The 21,729-nt window shown below is 40.1% G+C and overlaps 1 protein-coding gene across 1 annotated transcript in view; it reads right to left on the bottom strand.

Moving 5' to 3' along the window:
- Positions 1-21,729, bottom strand: part of LOC126474801 (uncharacterized) — a 52,221-nt gene that overhangs the window by 12,897 nt on the left and 17,595 nt on the right. The window contains exons 2-3 of the mRNA XM_050102272.1: positions 20,336-20,486; positions 19,495-19,603 (exon numbers count right to left, since the gene is read on the bottom strand). Coding sequence (XP_049958229.1) covers positions 19,540-19,603; positions 20,336-20,486 — 215 coding nt within the window. The 3' untranslated portion in view covers positions 19,495-19,539. The remainder of the gene's footprint in view (positions 1-19,494; positions 19,604-20,335; positions 20,487-21,729) is intronic.

Below are 21,729 nucleotides of genomic sequence, written 5' to 3'. Positions count from 1 at the left end.
CAGGTAGGAAGTCTCTCTACCTACCCCTTTCCTTGCTACCCTTTTCCTTGCATCCGCATCCACTCAAGCACTACACAGCTTTCTACTCTGCCAGCACACCCACTAGTCTTTTGCCCCCGACTCTAGTTCTCTTAAACTCCCACCCCGCCCCCTCCATACCTCCAACTGGACCAAACAACCCTACCCTGTCTTCACCATGGCCCTGCATGCTCCCACAAGTAGCAGCACACTTTCCCCCTCCCCCCTCCCCCCTACCCTGACATCCCTCCCCCTTCCCATCCCATGTATCTTCCTTACCCTCACCACCTATGCCAGACTGCTGCTCCCATCAACCACAGTTATGACTCAGTCCAGATACAGTGGCCAGAAAAAGTGGTCATGTACGTATGAGTTTTGTGAATGTGTGTGTGTTTCCACAAGAAGTCTTTTTGGCTGAAAGATTAAATGTGTAGTATTCTTTTTGTTGTGCCTGTCTGCTACTCAACATCTCCTCTATATGGTGGGTAGCAATCTATCCTTTTCATAATACACAAGTAATACAGTGAGCTTTCAAATGCAGAATGTTTTGTAGGTACAGTAAATAGCAGTTTCTGGTAAAAATGTGTATTTTGGATAATCTATGTTTTTTTTGTTATTTGTGCAGTCTTGATCCCCATTAACAAGGATAATTGGGAAGCTTGCCGTATTTGATAAAACATCGGCAGTTTCATTTTTAATTCGATTTTGTGCTAACCAAACCATTTCCTATTTGTTATTTTCTACAAGAAAGTGTTCAGGAAAACATGTTTTCCTTCTCAACAAATTATACTGACATATGACATCTGTAGTTTTCTAGCACCAGAATCTTATCCAAAGTATCATAATTAAGAATAATATTTTAGTTTTGTACTACCTTCACCTCAGAATTCCCCATTATGACCTTGTTGTGGGATTTGCCATGAATAACCATCTATAACCCTCTATAGAGCTGTTCTAGCTATGTAGCAAAACAGATGACCTGATTTTAAATCTATTTAGTCTGTATTTTTCCTCAGTGCTTCTGATGACCCTGATATAACACACCTAAACTTATAATTTTTTTTTCTTTCAACTCTGCTAACACAGCTGACAATTAATATGTTTTTTTAATTTTATTTTTTATTTTTTAGAAGCAGTTATGTTTACAAGGTCAGCATCATTGTCTATCTAGCCAATGTAGTGTATCAAGGAGTGGGAAGAGAACTAGCTGGATGTGTCACTGCCTGAGTTCCCTCAGCCCACTATTCCCAATATTATTTCATATGGCCTGGTTTACTGATTTTCTGGGACTTGCACACCTTCAACATTTCTACACATGGTAACTCCCCAGCCAGGCCTTATAGATTTTCTTTTAACAGTATTGGCAGACTGGCCACATTCCACAATCTTAAGACAGTTAATCACCTTCCTACGCCAAAATCTAGGAAAGGATTTAACATACACAAGTAGTTACCACAGTGGCAAGCAAACTACGAGTAGTTATGTAATGAAGACTTTGGAATCTGTGTTAAACCAGTGAATAATCTGAGTTCTAGAAACCAAGTACTCTTTTAGCCAACATTAATGTGGGTTCAAAAGACACTATTTGCCTGTTGGTATTATGAGCATGTTGCATGTTGGACGCGTATGCATTTTTGGGTTTAGAGCACAATACTGTGAGCTTATTAATGCTAAGTCAAAAGTAGTTCAAAGATGTAAAAATTTGTCCTAAATGGAGAATGATAATTCAAAGTAAGCAAAGTAAGCAAAAAATTATAAGTCTGATGCATTATGTTTAAATTTTTGCTTGGTAGCCTCAGCCCAGTGTCTATGTATGTGATGATAATGCAACATGACTGGCTGGCTAGATTAGTACTCCCATGGTAAATACTGTCCATCTCTTTGAAGTATCCAGGTCTCATTGATCTACACACATTGTACATCCATAAACTAAGTGGGATGGCACAAAAGTGTTTTAAAATTCAGGTAGATGTGCCTTTTCTCTTCCCCAATATCTGTAGTTGAGATACTGAAAGTTCAGTCATCTGCATAAAGCAGTTTATATTAGACAAAAATGAACTTGGATCAAGAGGAAGTCACAAATCTCCATTGTATACATGTTAATCTCAGATTATTTCACAATGGACTAGGATTACCTGAATAAGATTTTCACTCTGCAGTGGACTGTTTGCTGATATGAAACTTCCTGGCAGATTAAACCTGTGTGCCGGACCGAGACTAGAACTTGAGATTAAGTCTCGGTCTGGCACACAGTTTTAATCTGCCAGGAAGTTTCAAACTAGGATTAGCTAAAACTACCAGGATTTCATCATATAAAGGCAAGTACAATTGCAGTTGACAAATTGCCTTTTTACTTCCATCTCAGGTTCTTTGGCTAGCATTTGTTTGGCAAGTTTTCCAACATTTCACCAACACAAATGGATGACATTTGATTATGTTTTATTTATTTATTTATTTATATTATTTATTATTTTTAGTCAGTAAGGTTAAATTAAAGAGAGTATCAACAAAAGTTCTCCCATATGAACTCTTGGAGATGAGTCATAATTAACATGAGAAAGTTTAAAACTTTCTCTTAGACACTTAGCAGCAGAGCGTGAAAACAAAATCTGCACTTTTTACAGTGAACAGTTAAGTGAGGGAGTTGGGCAGGAGTCAACAATGACTGAAAATATCCAACAAAAGTGTTCTATAGACTTAATTAACAATAACTACACAATCTGTATTAAATTTTGAACCACCAAGTATGTGATTAAACTGTTAGAACAGCTGCAGCTCATCAGTGAACAGAAATAGTAAGCACATGTAAGTCAATTAGAGAAATCATTTATCAGCCAATAACAAAATGTTGGGTCTCAATGGCAACATGCTGGACTGTTGTATGAAAGGATTGGAGTTCAGTCCCAAGTTAGTCCAGTGACTTTTTCAAATTCTTTTTCAGTTATCTTTTCCCTCATCTTTGGCAATGTTTGTTAACATGCACAATGCTGAGTTGCATCATGGTCTGAGTCCACCTCAAACTGTACATCCCAAAATATGTGGATGGATAAGACTGTCCAAAAGTCTGATGAAGGTAACAGTATACCACATCCACAAAGGACAGTGTCAAGTAAACCACTATGGTGGTAAGTCTAACTTTTGAGTTTATGTTTTTTGTTTATGACTGCACACACTATCTGTGTTGTTATTTTCTTTAGCATTGAATAAAAGTGAATTTACAGTCTGTGAGGTAATGAAACTGTCATCCACACAGAAAACTGTCCAAATCCATGCTCAATGATCTGTAATATGTATGTTTGCATCATACTAAGCAAAGCCTGATCCGACAGTTCATGCACATAGTCAAATTTGCTGCACCGCCTAACTGCCATTACCAGGTGATTGTGAATTATCAGCTGCTGCATGATGTATTATCTGCAGTGTTAGTTATCAAGGTAATTATGACAATACTATGTTTTGAAAGTGTAACATCTGAATATGTCCCTTGCTATTTCTTAGCTTTCTGGACAACTATGGTGTGCAGAATTCTGTGTTCAAGATCCTTCAAGCACTCAGAATTATAATGTTTCTTTTTGTTTGCTTTCTGGATATGTCACAACTTTGATATTCTTCTGCCGAAAAGAAGTTTCTTGAAGAAGTTTGAGAATTTTCCTCCATATTTACAAAACAATACCTTCAACAACAAACACTATGTGTCTATGATGTACAATTCAATCAGAAATGTGCAACAGGGACCAAGCCTGTCTTTGACAAAAATGAATTTTCAACAGTTTCTGATTCTTTAGATGTCATTTGTTGGATTTAGAAACAAATGGATCTAAATTTCATATATTCTGTGTGTTTAATGACATGACAGTTCCCCTTGAACTTGCAGTCCTGAACTTTGCACGTTTTGCCAAAGAAACAATACTGTCAAAATGGTAGAGTAAAACATTTTCACAGTTAGTACCACTGGGTGCTTGGTTTCTTATAGGTACTGATGATTGCATTGTTGCTTGAAGACATAAACACAAATTAATGGGAGAAAGTGTATCAAAAAAGAGAAAAGGGCTGATCAACAAAGGCCTGTATAAGAGAAACATCATCAAGAAAGATGAAATTAAATGTTTGGCTCATAAGAATCACAAAGGGCAGGAAGTTCTTGCAAGTGCAACTGGATCTCCATGCAGGTAGCTGAAGAGGTTATGATATTCTTTTATTATGACAATATATTTTCATTTTAAGATGCAAGAAACATTGCTTTAACCATTTTACTGAACATCAGCAAATAGGAATAATCCATCATGTAAACAACTCTGGTACAGAAAATGAACAAGATATATACTGGCAAGGGTTAACTGAAACAATACCTGTAAAATGTAGATGTCCTCGAAATGGTGAAGGATCAATGAAAGCCAATTCTTTCATTTGTAATGTACTTAGTAGTGGCATAAAAATAAAGGCTTGTCATGAATTATTTGTAAACTTACATGGAATTACTGTAAAACTCTCCGATGGGTTTGTGCATTACTATTGCAAGGGAAATTGCTGAAGGATGCTCATGGGAAACACAGTAACTCGACAAATGCCTGCGGATGAACTTCTAAAGGTAAATGACCATATAGATTCATTTCTTGTGGATGAATCTCATTATTCTGGCAAAGAGAAGTACTATTTAGATACCAGATTAAATGTGGCCAAGACATAGGTACTTGTTAAAGTAAAATACCCGAATTCAGAAGTATCATACAAATATGATGCAAAAAATTTCAGATCAATTTTTTGCTTACATTTGGACGTCCTCAAATAGATACATGTTGCATGTGTGAAGAGTTGTCCATGAAAATTAAAAACCCTTTCTTAAATGAAGTTGTGAAGAGGGTTGTGGTGGCAGAGATTAGTACACCTGAGACAAGTAAAGAAATTCCACAGACATATAAAAGAGGTAAAAGTGATGTCTGAAAAGGACAATGATGTAGCAGGGATTATATGCAGAATATCCCACTGCCACACATACCAGTGCAGGAAATATTTTATTTATGACAGTTATGGGTAAATATGTTCAATATACATGACTTAAGAAGTAGTAAATCCATCTTTTATGCATACCATAATGGACAGGCTTAGAAAGGACCAAATGTGGTATGTAATAATGAATACTCTGCTCAAGAATTACAAGAGGAAGAGATATAATTGAAAAAGACTGGGAAATAGAGGAACATTACAGTTAGATTACAAGGTCAGCCAGAGAGTCTGAAATCAGATACTGGATTGTAAGGCACACCCAGGAGCAGATATGGGTTCACATCACAATTTAGTAGAGATGAAGAGAAGACTGAAGTTTAAGAGACTGGTCATGAAGAATCAATGTGCGAAGAAATAGGATACAGAAGTACTAGGCAAAGAAAAGATATGCTTGAAGTTCTCTGAGGCTGTAAACACTACAATAAGGAACAGCTCAAAGCAGTGCATTTGAAGAGGAATGGATATCTCTAAAATGACAATCACAGAAGTTGAAAGAAAAAAATAGGTACAAAGAAGGTAACTGTGAAGAAACCATTGGTAACAGAAGAAATACTTCAGTTGATTGATGGAAGGAGGAAACAGAAAAATTTTAATGGAAATTCAGGAATACAGAAATACAAGTCACTTAGGAATGAAATAAATATGAAGTGCAGGAAAGTTAAGATGAGACAGTTGCATAAAAATGTGAAGAAAACAAAAAAGAAATTATTGTTGAAAGGACTGACTCAGTATATGAAACGGAAATGAAGTCCCATGCTTCTTGATAAAGCGTAGGGGAATGATGCGGGAGACCCGCATCGCTGTACTAGGCAAGATCCTAATGGAGGTGGTTTGCTGTTGCCTTCCTCTGACCGTAATGGGGATGAGTGATGATGTTACCTCAGGGCAGGTGAGGATCACTGACATCTCTGGGAATCGAATGCAGGACCCTGTGCTTGAGAAGTGAGAATGCTACCACGAGACCACGAGCTGCGGACAACTCAGTATATAGGAAAGTTAAACAACATTTGGAAAAATAAAAGCAAGGGTAGTAACACTATGAGTGCAATTGGAATTCCATTGTTAAATGCAGAGGAGAGAGTCAATAGTGGAAAGAGTAAACTGAAGGTCTCTATGAGGGGGAAGACTTGTCTGATGATGTGACAGAAGAAGAAACAGGTGTACATATCGAAGAGACAAGGGATCCAGTATTAGAATCAGAATTTGAAAGTACTTTGGAAGACTTAAGGTTGAATAAGGCAGAAGCAACAGATAACATTTCATCAGAATTTCTAAAACCACTGGGGGAAATGGCAACAAATGACTATTCATGTTGGTTGTAGTATGTATGAGTTTGGCCACGTAGCATCTGACTTTCAGAGAAACATCAATCATACAATTCTGAAGACTGCAAGTGCTGATAAGTGTGAGAATTATCACACAATCAGCTTAACATCTCATGCTCCAGGTTGCTGACAAGAATAGAGAAAAAAAGCAAAATCAAGGATGTGTGACACTATGATCAGGTTGGCTTTAGGAAAGTTAAAGACACCAGAGACAAAATTCTGACATTGTGGTTGATAACAGAAGCAAAATAAAGAAAAATCAAAAGACCTTCATAAGATTTGTCAGTCAGGAAGAAGCATTTGACAGTGTCAAATGGGGCAAGATGTTTGAAATTCTGAGGAAAATAGGGGTAAGCTATAGGCAATGATGGGTAATATACAGTATGTACAAGAACCAAGACGGAACAATAAGAGTAGAAGACCACAAACAAAGTGCTCAGATTAAAACGGATGTAAGACAGAGAAGTAGTTTTTCACACCTACTGTTCAGTCTATGCATCAAAGAAAAATGATGGAAATACAAGAAAGATTCAAGAGTGGAATTAAAATTGAAGGTGAGAGGATATCAATAATAAGATTCACTATTGACACTGGTACCCTGAGTGAAAGTGTAGAACAATTACAGAATCTGCTGAATGGAATGAGGTGTCTAATGATTACAGAATATGAATAGAGGGTAAACTGAAGAAGGATAAAAGTAATGAGAAGTAGCATAAAAGAAAAAAGTGAGAAATTTAATATCTGGGTTGGTGATAATGAAGTAGATGTAGTTAAGGAATTTTACCACCTAGGCAGCAAAATAACCCTTTACAGACAGAGTAAGAACATAAAAAGGAGGCTAGCTCTGGCAAAAAGAGCATTTTTTGCCAAGAGAAGTCTACTAGTATCAAATATAGGCCTTAATCTGAGGAAGAAATTTCTTAGAATGTACTTTTGGAGCAAAACATTGTCAGGTAGTGAAACATGGACTTGGAAAAACCACAAAAGAAGAGAGTTACAATATCTGAGATGTGGTGCTACAGCAGAATGTTGAAAATTAAGTGGACTGATAAGGTAAGGAATGATCAGATTCTCAGGAGAATTGGTGAGGAAAGGATATATGGAAAACACTGACAAGAAGAAGAGGCAGGATGGTAGAACATTTGTTAAGGCATTACAGAATAACTTCCATGATACTAGGGTGAGCTGCAGAGGGCAAAAACTGTAGAGGGCAACAGGGTTTGGAATACATTCAGCAAATAATTAAGGACATTGGCCATAAGTGCTATTCTGAGATGAAGTTGTTGCACAGGAGAGGAATTCGTGGCGGGCCGCACATTCACCTTCCAATGATATGGAGATACCCACTTTGAAATATGATGACAATTTCAGACTGCCAATTTCTGATTCCCTCAGATTAGCATTCACAATTTGAACTCTTAATTCAGTACAAATTCTTTGAACAACATGCATTGAGTTACTCAACTTTCCAATTTCATAATAAATGTGACCAATGATGGAATAACAACCCTTTCATCATTAGGCTGAGATATGACACAATCTGAAGTAACCAAATATATTTAACCAATATTTCCCTGCAATAATTTGAGAACAACTGCATCATGAAAAACGTGAATCCAAAACATGTGGTGCTTTGTTTTTTATGCTACAAGTGAAACATCTTCTGAAAGACTACTTCAGCAACTTTGCTTCATTCGCATACAGTACATTCTTTCAGCAGTATAGTAGATAACCTAACTTTTAGCTCACACACACACACACACACACACACACACACACACACACACACACACACAAATTTGCATACAACATTTACATTGGTTGTAAAGAAATTACTTACATTACAATGTCATCTGGTCATAGTACTTAATGCTATGAATGTGAAGTCAGCCTGAATAGTTATTATTGCATACACCTCACAGAGCCTGTTTAAGGACCTTGGAAGTCTTGCACTTACTGCTCAGTACAATTACTATTTAACAGTTTTTGTTGCTGATAATAAAAATCAGTTTCAACTGAGCTGTGGTGTATGTAGCCACAATATAAGACACAAAAATTATTTAGGCTATGTCTCTTTGTCCATGGTCCAGAATGGAGATATGTACTCTGGTGGTAAGATATGCAATAACTTCTAGTCTAACATAAAGCAAGGGTTACCAGTTCAAAAGGAAATAAAAAAATGTACCTCAGTAGCCACTCTTTCTACAGTTAAGATGAATGTCTAGATTTAAGGACTAGATGCTCCTGTTAGCTGTAGTGACCCCCACAAGATTCCATAATCATGATCCAGGCACATAGTTTTATGGTGTGCCATAGAAGTCACAAGACATCAGCACTGGCAGATGCCCCCACTCTCGGTTGCAAGCAGCCTCCCTATGGTGCACTCTACTTGCTGGCCGATGGCTGATGGCCGATGGCTTACAGAGTCAGACCCAGCCACCCCTCATGTGCAGTCTCTTTACTTCAGCCGATCTGACTAGGACTAGTAGTGCAGCAATTCCATGGCAAGTGTTTTTTTGTATCAAATACTTGAAGAAATAAAGTGTTGTGTTCATTATTATCTGTGTGATCTTGCAGTCAGAACACACTTGCAATGAGAAAAGTCGTTTTTCATGTGATAAGTTGTGCAGCAGCTTTCTGCATTCAGCTATGGCATTTTTCTTATGGTCCTGCGACAGGCTGTGTCACTTTTATTCCTCCTCCTTATCCTCCAGCTATATTTCTTCCTCCAATTCTTCCATTTGATGAGGCAGCAGAAGATTTGGAAACACATGAACACCACATACAGCAACATATCCATGCCTTCCACTTGACGAATACCGCGGTATGTTGTGCGCTGATTTTTCTTGGATTTCTCCTGCCTTATATCAAGTATTGTGGTGGTTTACCCCATTACAGAAACATTCTTTGTTGTCTTTTAACAATTTATGCTCACTGTTTTCTTCCTACTATCACTGCCACACAAACATTGTGGATGCTAAGGTTGAATTCTACCAATGCAAGAAACAGCCGTATCAGCCTTATTGTGACTGGGCTGCAACTCTCCACAGCCTTAGTCATAAGTGCTGTTTTGTCATGTTTGAGTCAAAAGAATGGTAAATGGATGATATGATTTGCAAGATTATCCACTCTGCCCTACATAAGGAAGTCCAGCATGGGGCCCTCCAATTAGAAAACCCTTCCCTCAATGAGGTGGTGTCTGTTGTCCAGTCATGTGAGGTGTCACACACAGCTGATCACCAGCTGAAAGCATGGTGCGATGTCACAGGAGTGCAGGCTGGCCTAGCTGCATCCACTGCATCCAGGGAGGATGACATAATAGTGGTACAAGCCAACTGATTCGGCAGCTTCCACACAGCACATAAATGGCATTCCAGCTGCTGCTTTATTTGCCATCATGTGCATCTTGTTATTCCTATCATGACTGACCATACCATCTGTCATAAGTGTTGGTAAAAAGGCCACATTCGGTAGTCTGCCAATCAATGGTACAGGACACAGTATTAGAGAACATCAGAAGCAGTTCATAATCAATCATCCAACAAGCATTCTATTGAGGTCTTTATTCTCTCACAATAGCTGCACCTGCAGGTGGACACCACGGTTTCCCTGCTTAATGACCAAACGTATTCAGATCTCAGCTTTCCTCTGCTATCGCCAGTAAACAGGTGCCTACAGGGATATGGTAAACAGCAAATTCCGTTGCTTGGTCAGTTCAGGGCTAATGTTACCTACAGATCAGTAACTTAGCCTATTGCCTTTTATTGTTGCTCTTGACACCAGTTAAGCAAACCTTTTCAGATTTGAAGCCTTTCAGGCCTCTGGCTTTTCAGTCATGGACTCCATACAGTTGGTATCTACCGATGTCCCCTATCAATAATTGTGGTCAAATTTCCTCTGTGATCGCTGTTTCAGGGCCTAGGGTGCACCACAGATTTTAAAGTCCACATAACCTTGAAGATGTTGGCTCACAGTAGATTTTTTCTTGTTTGGCAGATTTACATACCCCTTCATCGGAAGTCAGGGTGGAGGTGGACTGGTTTGCCACTCTCTTCCCATTTCCTCTAGTGAATGGGCCACAACCCTTGTTATTGTAATGAAACACTCTGCTGAACCGTGACTTTGCAGTGATTTTAAGTTCACTATGAATTCACAATCTGTGGTTGACACATACTCAGTGCCATGTCCACAAGAGCTAGTCACATGCTTAGAAGGGTGTCAATCTCCTCCTAAATTGATCTTTCTGAGGAGTCCAAGTGTATCATGGTTCTGAATATGCCTTTTGGTCTGTATACATACCAGTGTCAATCTTTGGCGTGGCAAGTGCCCCCATTATTTTTCAACACTATCTGGAACAGGTCATGACCACTATTCCACAATGTTTCAACTACCTGTTGTTACTGAACATATGATGAGTGAACAACTGCATAATCTCTGAGCCCTTCTTGAAAAACAGTGGCCTGCAGGTCTGTGTTGCAATCTGCAAAAGTCTAATTTTTCCAAACCTCTCTTTAGTATCTGGGTCACACCATATGCTGGGAGGGTGTCCAACCTCTAGTGTGTCTGTTTGTGGCCATCACAGATGTGGCATGTCCCTCATTGTTACATGAGTTTCAGGCTTTCTTGGGTAAACTTGCCTATTACCCCTGGTTCATTCCCAAGGCAACCAACAATGTGCACTCTCTCTACTTTCTTCTCTGCAATGTTGCTTCCTTTGCATAATCTCTGGCATGCAATCAAGCCTCTTCCACACTGAAGGCCTGCCTCAGGTCAGTGTCATGTCTATCTACTTTGATCCTAACAGACCACTGGTTTGGGTTCCAGACACCTTGTAGTATAGTTGCAGGCTGTCAGTGCCCATCAGAATGCAGATGACTTGGAGCAGCCACTGCCGTTCACATCCAAAATTCTCATTCCAGCACAGGGTCATTACTCTCAGATCAAGAAGGAAGCTGTGGCCATTGTGTATGCAGTCCAAATTTCTTATATTCTGGTATGGCACTGAATTTCACTTTATTACAGACCCCACAAGCTGTTGGTTTTGCTATTCAGTCCATCTGCCAAGATCCCTGATAAGGTGGCCAACAGTTTGCAGCGGTGGGCAATGTTCCTCTCCAAATATCACTATGGCATCCATTTCCACCCCACTGGGTATGTTGCCAATGTGGATGCCTTATCCCAGCTGCCTGTTGGCCCAGACCCTGAATTTGATAGAGAGGAGCTTGTGTGTTTCCATTTTGACATTACCTCCCACCAGGCAGTAGATGACTTTCTGATCCCTACTACCCAAGTTGACAGAGCACAGCATCTGACCCAATCTTCAAGTCATCTACCTCATCCAGCAGGTTTAGTCATCTTGTCCTCCAGGCCACATTTCTGATCTGCTTTGTAACTATTTTGTCTTGCACCATCATCTCTTGGTCTTAGACAGGATCCTCATCCTCTCCACGGATGATGCAGCTCCCAGGGTGGTCATTCCTGGAAGTTTGCGGCGGAAGGTGTTACAGCTGTTACATGATGGTTGGTGTGGTGTTTCCCACACCAAAGCCTTGTCTCTCAGACATGTGTACTGGCACAGCATTGGTAGGGAGCTGGAGCATTTGGTGGTTGCATGTTCCCAATGCACTTATCAGTGGGCAGATCCTAATGCTCCATTTTCCCCATGGCTTCAGTCACCCAGCCCTGGAATGCCCCCACAAGGATTTTGCAAGTCCATTTCTCAATTTGCAATTTACATATGTGGCCTGGTGCTCCTCAGACACTACTGAGGTTACTATTCAGGCTCTTTTAAATTTTTTTCTATGAAGGTCTCCCAGTTATTCTCATTTCTAACAATGGACCTCATTTCCCATACCAAGCATTTTGCAACTTGTGTGTGGTCGGGCATTCAATATGTTTGTTCCCCCTCTTTCACCCTCAATCTAATGGGGAGGCTGAGCATATGGTTCACACCTTTAAGGCCCAGAAGAAAAAAAATATCTGCAGCACTTTCCCACCAAGGAGGCATTATTGTTTTTTTTTTTCTTCTGATGGCCTACCAGATGACTTCTATTGGTTCCCATAGCCCTGCCAAGCCTCTGCACAGACACCAGCCATGGACGCTGCTCCACCTCCACCATCCAGGGTTCTCACTCGCCATCATGCTCCTCTTTACCACACTTTCTGCGAGGGACAGCAGTCTGGGTGCATGGATTTGGCTGGCATCTCCCACTGGTTACTGCAAACCATTGCTCGTTAGAATGGCTGCTGTGTTTACACTCTCTGGATGGAAGACTGGGAGGTCCAACACCATCAAAATCAACTCCGAGTCTGGGTGATCACTCACTTTCTCTGGTGACGCAGTCTTTTATACACCAGAGTTCCTGACTCACTTTCTACCTGTATCAGTGCTGTGCAATGAGCCTTCAATGTTACAGCATTCAGAAGCAGCTCTGGTGTTCCTCCAGCCAGTTGACACACCCCTTGCCAGTTCGATGTCTCTTGCATGGCTTCAACCTGCGGCAGAGCTGCCTCCACTTTTCCCACCACCACTGGACATTGCCATAGATCCTGACTTGGATTGCCTTTTGCCAGTCCTGCCATCTCATGCTCCCACAGGTGGGGGTAGAGGCAGGGTGGGCAGTCAGGGCGCTCTTCATGCTGGCCACTTTTGTCCATATTCCAATGACCAGAGCTGCTCTCCCCTCACAATCCGAAGCCTCATTGGATATAGGCACCATCTCCACATAGCAGCCACTCACTCCAGACATGGAGATTCAGGAGTGATCCGCCCCCAAAGGGGGAAGGGCATTGTGACTCACATGAGATTTCACAACTGTGATCCAGGCATGCAGTTATACAGCAAACCCCAGAAGTCACAACATGTCAGTACCAGCAGAAGACCACCACTCTCACATGCATGTGAAGCCTCTCCATAGTTCACTCTATTGGTTGGTCGGTGGCTATTTGCTGGCCGGTGGCTTATACAGTCATATCTGGCCAGACTCGCACGCAGTCTAATGTTTACTTCAGCTGATGTGACTAGGACTAGTACAGCAGCCATATCATGGCAGTGTTTTATCTGTATAAAATACTTGAAATAATAGAGTGTTTTGGTCATTATTATCTGTGTGTTCTTGTAATCAGAAAATTAGCCCTGTGCCAAATAGCAAAATTTGATATAAAGCTATACAACAAGTAATAATGTACTTTTAATATACCTACAAGATTTATGTATCTAAAGAATGTTTTCTTTGAAAAATTGTATTTTAATCAAATATTAAGCTAATAATAGCAGATAAATAGCAGCTACACTATGGGATCAAAAGTATTTGGGCACCTGGTTGAAAATAATCTATAAGTTCGTGGTGCCCTCCATCGGTAATGCTGGAATTCAATATGGTGTTGGCCCACCCTTAGCCTTTATGACAGCTTCCACTCTCCCAAGGCATACATTCAATCACGAGCTAGAAGGTCTCTTGGAGGTCTCTTCATGGAGTGCTTCACTGAGGAGAGGTATCGATGTTGGTCAGTGATGCCTAGTACGAAGTTGACACTCCAAAACATCCCAAAGGTGTTCTATACGATTCAGGTCAGGACTCTATGCAGGTCAGTCCATTACAGGCATGTTATTGTCGTGTAACCACTCTGCCACAGGCTGTACATTATGAACAGGTGTTTGATCGTGTTGAAAGATGCACCCCGCATTGCTCTTCAACAGTGCGAAGCATGAATGTGCTTAAAACATCAATGTAGGCCTGTGCTATGATAGTGCCATGCAAAACAACAAGGGGTGCAAACCCCTTCCATGAAAAACACAAAAACATCATAACACCACCGCTTCCGAATTTTACTGTTGGCACATACGTGGGCAGATAACGATCACCAGGCATTCGCCATACCCACACCCTGCCATCGGATCACCACATTGTGTACCGTGACTCATCACTCCATACAGTCAATAGATGAGGTCAGCCTGTACGCTTTTGTGCTGTACATGTCCCTTCACATTTCCACTTCACTATCACATTGGAAACAGTGGACCTAGGGATGTTTAGGAGTGTGGTAATCTCGTGTACAGATGTATGACACCCCATCATCTGATCACATTTGAAGTCCGTGAGTTCTACGGAGTGCCCCATTCTGCTCTCTCACAATGTCTAATGACTACTGAGGTCACTGATATGGAGTACCTGGCAGTAGGTGGCAGTATAATCCATCTAATATGAAAAACATATGTTTCTGGGGGTGTCCAGACACTTTTGATCACATAGTGTATATACTGTAGTAAAAGAGAGGTAACAGCAGTTTTCTTGAAATTAGCAGCTTTCCTATTAATTTACTCAATTAAATTTAGATGGCATAAGTGTGAATATCACTACATAGTATAGAAACAGTTCATTGTTAGTACAGTACACAGATTAAGTTTCTAAGATGTCCTTGTGTTATGTCAATGTATATCTTGACCTATTCCACATCCCTGAAGGTCCTCCTTTTTGATGGGATCTAGGAGAACATGATGAATGAATGAATGAATTAATTAATTAATGAATAAAGTGGGTTCATGTTCTGAACTAAGATTAAAATTGATCTCTAGTCAGTGACGTTTATACAAACGGCTGTGGACAAAGTCCAAACCTTGTCTTCAGATCCTTTAAATGTCAAAATGACCAGGGCTTCAAATCAAACAGATGACCCAGTAAAATCACTGAATTTGTGAAACACAATACTGTAGTTACTTATAGTATGAAAGTTCTGGTAGAATGTAGGTACTTTAGGATTTAAGGAGACCACTCACCAAAAAGTGGAAGTGTTGAGTCATCGACATACTTTTAGGAGTAGAGACCACTCACTGAAGAGTAGAAGCTGACACACACACACACACACACACACACACACACACACACACACACACACACACACACGTGCCTGTGCCTTGACAAAGTGCTGTCTATACCCACAATGCTAGGATTCCAGTTCGGCATCTGGATTAAGGTGAAGTAGGGGTTGCGTCCAGCATGGTGGGTGGAGGATGTGAGAGGTGGGAGGCAGGAAGAAGGGTTGAGAGTGGGTAGCTAGTGGGTCCAAATTTTTTATTGGCTAGGAATGTGGGCAGGAAGGGTGGCAGTACAAGGGCTAGGCATATGAGAGTTGGTGGGAAGCAGTGCATGATGAAGTGGGGACATGAATTGGGAGAAGGTAATAGGATGTTGGAAGCAGAAACTGCTGCGTTGTGGATGTGGGGACTGTTTTGTTACTGGAGATGAGGCCAGGAAGGTTATGGGAGCAAGATGGGTTGCAAGCATAATGCCCATGTGTGTAGTTCAGAAAAACTGGTGGCACAGGGAAGATTCAGGAAGGTAGCACATGGGGTTGAGGAGGACTAGGTGAAGTGGATGGTAGAACAGATTTCCCATGCCATACTTTCACAGGGTTGCAAAGTAACACTGAAATTAGGCATTTTATGCTTAGCTGCATATTGTGCCACTGGGCTGTCAACTTTGTTTTTGGCCACAGTTTGGCTGTGTCCATTCATTCTGGTAAACAACTGGTTGGTTGTCATGCCGACATAGAAAGCTGTACAGCAATTGCAGCAGAGTTGACATATGACATGGCTTCTTTCGCAGGTGGCCCTGCTTTTGATGTGGTGGGATAAGCCTGGGACAGGACTGGAGTAGGAATTCTGGGTGGGAGGATTGGGTGGGTCGTGAGCCTGGGTCTTCCTCATGGATGTGACTCTTGTAGAGAGGGGTTGGGACTGGGTGTGCCACAGGGATAGACTAGGATGATGTATAGGTTGGATGAGCGACATAATGATTTAGAAAGTGTGGGAACGATCTTGGGTAGGATGTCCCTCATTTCAGTGCATAGGTAATCAAAGCCATGGCTGATAATATGGTTCTGTTTTTCCAGTGCAGGGTGATGTTGGCTGATGAGGGGGTACCTTCTCTGTAGCTGGTTCTCGGTGGGTGGTGGGGTGATTGGGGGTGAGCATGGGTATGGCATGGGATCTGTTTTCAGACTAGTTTTCAGAGAGTTCTCAACACTGCAGATATGCCATTCATGGGTGGCTTCACTGTATGGGAGGGATTTTATGATGTGAAAGATATGGCAGCTGTCAAAATGCATGTGCTGTTGGTGGTTAATGATTTTAATATGGCGAGAGGCATTGATGGAGATGTCAGAGAGGTGGAGGACAACATCCAGGAAGGAAGCACATGGGGTTGAGGAGGACTAGGTGAAATGGATGATGATTTTAATATAGTGAGAGGCATGGATGGAGATGTCAGAGATGTGGAGGACAACATCCAGGAAGGAAGCACATGGGTTTGAGGAGGACTAGGTGAAATGGATGATGATTTTAATATAGTGAGAGGCATGGATGGAGATGTCAGAGATGTGGAGGACAACATCCAGGAAGGAAGCACATGGGGTTGAGGAGGACTAGGTGAAGTGGATGGTAGAACAGATTTCCCATGCCATACTCTCACAGCCCCACAGTCCCCCCCCCCCCTCCCCCACCCCCCCCTCTAAGAATCAGCCACAATGGAACTGGCCTCCTTGCCTCTTTGTCAACCAATTTTTACATTGACATAACTAACCAGCTGTCCACCACTCTGAAGGCCACCATCAAAATGTTGCCAAGAATAAAGTTGATGACCTGATGGCACAACATGCAGCTGAGCTTAACATGTTAGATTTCAATGGCTACTTCACAGCCTGGCCCATCTCGAATATTCCCCATGCTCCAGTTTTTCTGAACTATGAAGATGGACATTATCCTTTGCTCCTGTAACTCTCCTGGCTTGAATTTCCAGTTACCCACTGCCCTCGCATCCTCTGCACAACAGTTTCCCCTACCTCCATCCTGCCATCTTCATCATGCATCACATGCCTAGTCCATGTACCTGCCTCTCCTCCCTACCGCATTCCTAGCCAGCAAACTGGCTGCCTCCCTCCAAGCAGCTAACTACTCACTCCCAATCTGTCTTTCTGCTTCCTGCCTTTCTCTCCCTCTACCCTCCCCACCCATTGTAGACGCAGTCAGCACTATGCAGAGGCACAGGAGTGTGTGTGTGTGTGTGGGGGGGGGGGGGGGGGGGGGATTTCTATGGTTATATGCATTCTGGCTTGAGAAAGGATTTACTTTGAAAACTAACAAATTTTCTTTCTTTTTTGTGTAAGCTTGTTAATACCTCAACACTTCTGTTTTTTGACAATAGTTAGTCAGTTGGTTAGTTAGTTGCATGTTCCACAGATCATAAGACTGATTATTCTATTGAAATTGTGCAGGAGGAGTCAGTTTACTGTCTATATATATATGTGATTAGTGTTAACATTAACAAACATACTATTATTTAATCCTACTGATACAACTACACTTGAAAACTAGTTTTCTAAGAGCCTACTAGTTTTTAAATAGAAATACATCCATGGAATAAAAGAAGGAGTTGTCCAGGAGAAATGATTGTAGGTTAAATTTAAAATTTGCTTTCTACCTATCACACATTTTATGTTGCTGGGTAAATAATTACAGTCTTTTGGTTGCTGTATATTGAACTCTTTCCAAATGACTGAGCTTTAATAATGGGTAAGTAAGGTCATCGTTTCCTCTAGGGTTGTAAGTATTCTATTTTTCTCCAATTGTGATGTATTATTTATGATGAATTTCATTAGGAAATATAGCTACATGAAGACTACAGTGAATACCACATATTATTCTTACTGCTCACTTTTGAGCTATGAGTACTCTCTTTCTGTAAGATGAGTTATCCCAGAAAATTATTCCATGACATTAATGAGTGGAAATATGCTAAATATATATTAGTTTGTTTATATCCAAACCTAGCAATTGTACATAGAGCAAAAATAGCTGAACTTCATTGTTTGAGAAGCTCAGTAATATGCATCTTCCAGTTCAAGTTTACATCAATATACACACCCACAAATTTGAAGCCCACTAACCTACTTACAGACTCCTGTTCATGTAACATTCAAGTATGGTATGACTATTTGTTTTACAGAATATGATGTCTCTCACTAATGAAACAGATGAATTAAGAAGACAATGAGAACAGGTATCTTCAATCTCTGCCTGTTTCCTGATCATGAATTATACTGAGTAAATTGCTACTGTAGTCTTGATGGTGGCACAAAAAATTTACAAAAATGTCAGTTGTATTGGATTCTTTATAGTTGACATTAATCTATAGATGGCACTGGCAAAGGGAGTTAAACTTAAGACTCTTCCTTGAGGGAAACCATTCTCTTGCATAAATCTATTATGTAGAGCAGCTGAAACTTATGATCTATGAAATTTTGAAACAGGGAGGACCATATGAATATAAATACACAATCTCAGAAGACCCTCTCTGAGAATATTGTACCTCTAAGTGATATAGCACTCCACATCAGATTGTGAAAGTATCATTTTGGTAAATATTCTCCACTTTTTCAGTATAAAAATTACGTTTATTACATGCTGTCAGCATATTGCATAGTCTGCTAGAGGAGCATTAGTGTATCACTTGTGGGCCAATAGCTACTGCTAAAGACCTTCCTGATCTACAAGGTCCAGCTCAAGCAACAGCTGACCAAAAGTTTTCCTATGCAGCTCATTAACCCAACACTTCATTAACTACTAAGACACATTTGGGTCTTCCATGGTTGAGTAAGGGGGCCAGAAGTGGCTACTACTATTAACAACTTGGGATTTGGGAAATTGTCATGTCTGCCATATTTTATTGGAAATATTGGAGAAAGATTCCCTTTGGTTATCTTGCAAAATGACACAGCATGCAGTTTCTGATTTGTGTCCAAGCACAGAATCAAGAGCCTCAAGTAGTGCCAAATTTAATTTCTGCAAGGAGAAGAGTCAGATTAGTGCCAAATTTAATTTCTGCAAGGAGAAGAGCCAGATACAAGAATTCTATCTTGAATTAACCTGATCTTTAGCCACAGTGGCTAAGAAAAGGCATATATACTATATATGCTCCCCTTCACTATTCCTAGCAATGCAGCAGGAACACAAGATAAGAAAGAGGATTAAAAGGAGAAATATGACTAAGATAGGATTTAAGCAATGATAAAAAACAGAAATATGTAACATAGGTTTTTCATCTGGGAATTAACTAAATAGTACTTTGTTAGACAATAAATTACAACTTACATCTTGAATGATGTTTTGTATTCTTTCTTGCTGCAATATTGTATCTTAATCAAGTCCTGATAAATGTTTCCAAAAGTAAAACAGGGCGCAGAGCCACATTATTACTGTCCTGAAAAGAAAAGTGATAGTATTTTGTCATAAACTTGTATGTTGTATTTGTGTGTTACATATATAAACACATGCGCAGGAAGAGGATAGCAATGCATATGGGACAGAACAAGAAAATTCTGTGTCCAGTTATGCAGTGCAGCAACATTTATTTCTGACCGTAAAGCAAGATGGCAAATGGAGGAACATCACACTGTATTTTCATGACTGATTATAATAGTCATCTGCAGGTATCTGATGGCTTTGTCAAAGAGGCTCAGTCAACTGTCTGCTCAAGTCTGACATCATGCTTGACTTGGTATTAATCATGTGGTGACTGTTTTCCATGCACCACATAATGATGATTGCAAAGGAGGAATCACTCTTCTCTTCTTTCCATCCCACTGCTAACCACTGAGAATAAAAGGAGGACAGCAAGATTAAAGAAACCTCTTGCTTTGCTAATAGAGAGCATGTGGCATTCCACAAGCAAAATTTATTTCACTTACATCAATTTAAAACAGTAATTTTAATCATAAAATAAATTTGAATCTAAGAAAAAGACTTACATATTCCATGATTCACCTCTGTATAATTAGCAGGCAGCAGAAGGTAGACATAAAAAGAATAACAATAGAAATATAACTGAGGTGCAGTAGTAGACAATAACTCAAGACAGGTTGGGCAGTATAAATGTTTCATGTTAATAATATATTAAATATGCAGTTTTGTTAGCAAGGACAGAACTACTTACATCTCTAATGGCATATGACATTTTTCTGACTTAACAATCTCCAGAACAATATTGCTGACAGAGTTCTCTGCAGGTTTTGCTTCCATCTTCTTGGTGACAAATGTATCTCCCTGTCCTGTGTTCTTTTTATCAGCTCCAGTTTCTTTATTGCCTGTGTGGAAACAAGAGTTTTTGTAAATGACTTAAGAATTACACATTTACAGCAGTTACATAACACTTTTGTTTGACACCAAACACAAAACTACTGTTCTTTTAGGATAACTTGTGCCATTAATACACCAAACAAAATTATGACATCTAATATTTTTTGCTCCTGAGTTCATCTTGAGTAGAAAATAAAATAAATATATTTTTTAAAGTAGTTCATTACTCACTAGCAAATGAGCTTTGAGAAGCAGGAACTCACAAAGGAAAGGTCAATTGGCAAGAAAGCTTTTGAACAAAAGGTTTTTGGAGTGTTAACAAAAATACAGTCTCCTCTCCCCTTCTCCTGCCTTTCTTTCCTCCCCTCTCCCACTCCCAGTGCTGAGGCTGGACAGGGGTTACGAGCTTGTTTGCTTTGGATGATACTGGGAATGTGGAAGAAACTGAAAGAGGCAAGGATACATCAGGGACTAGCAAAGATTGAGATCAGTATGCACACTAGAATGAAGAATGTAGCAGGTACAGTTGTCACTTATGCAATTACGGAAAGCTGATGTTGAGAGTATGAGCTGTATTTCACGGGTTTTACCATACCCATTAAGTTAACAAAATTATCTTGATCAGTGTTACCATATTTTGGTGATGGTGATTTGTAAATGTTCAGGATTGGCTACAGGTATTTTGGCTCTAACTAATATGTTTCACACCCTTCTCTTTCTGTGGGTCCTCATTCTTATCCTCAACTCAAAATACTGCCCTTTTCTCATCTGTTGTCAAATGGTATACCTCACTATGAACTCAAGAAATACTTTACCTACCTGAATGCCTAAATCTAAATCTTTCAGTATGTCACGTGAGAAAAGTGTGAGTTGTGTTTCACATGATCAATGTTTACAGAATCCATGATACTTGGCATTGAGGGCACTATTCTGTCTGAGGTACCTCATTATGTTTGAGCTCAGAATATGTTTTAAGAATCTACAACAAATCAATGTCAAGGATATTGGATGGTAGTTTTGTAGATTACTTCTACTACTTTTCTTGTAAATGGGGGTGACCTGAGCTTTTTTCCAAGAACTGGGCATGGTTTTTGGTTCAAAAGACCTATGATAGATTATAGTTAAAAGAGGGGCTAACTCAGCCATAAATACAGTATGGAATCTGACAGGGATTCCACCAGGCCCTGGAGCTTTATTCAGTTTTAACGATATCAGCTGTTTCTCAGCACCACTGACACTAATACTTATTTC

The sequence above is a fragment of the Schistocerca serialis genome, chromosome 4 (genome assembly GCF_023864345.2).
Source record: "Schistocerca serialis cubense isolate TAMUIC-IGC-003099 chromosome 4, iqSchSeri2.2, whole genome shotgun sequence".
Taxonomy (NCBI): domain Eukaryota; kingdom Metazoa; phylum Arthropoda; class Insecta; order Orthoptera; family Acrididae; genus Schistocerca; species Schistocerca serialis.
Note: the sequence above shows the minus strand (reverse complement) of the source record. Positions and strands in the feature narration are given on the sequence as shown.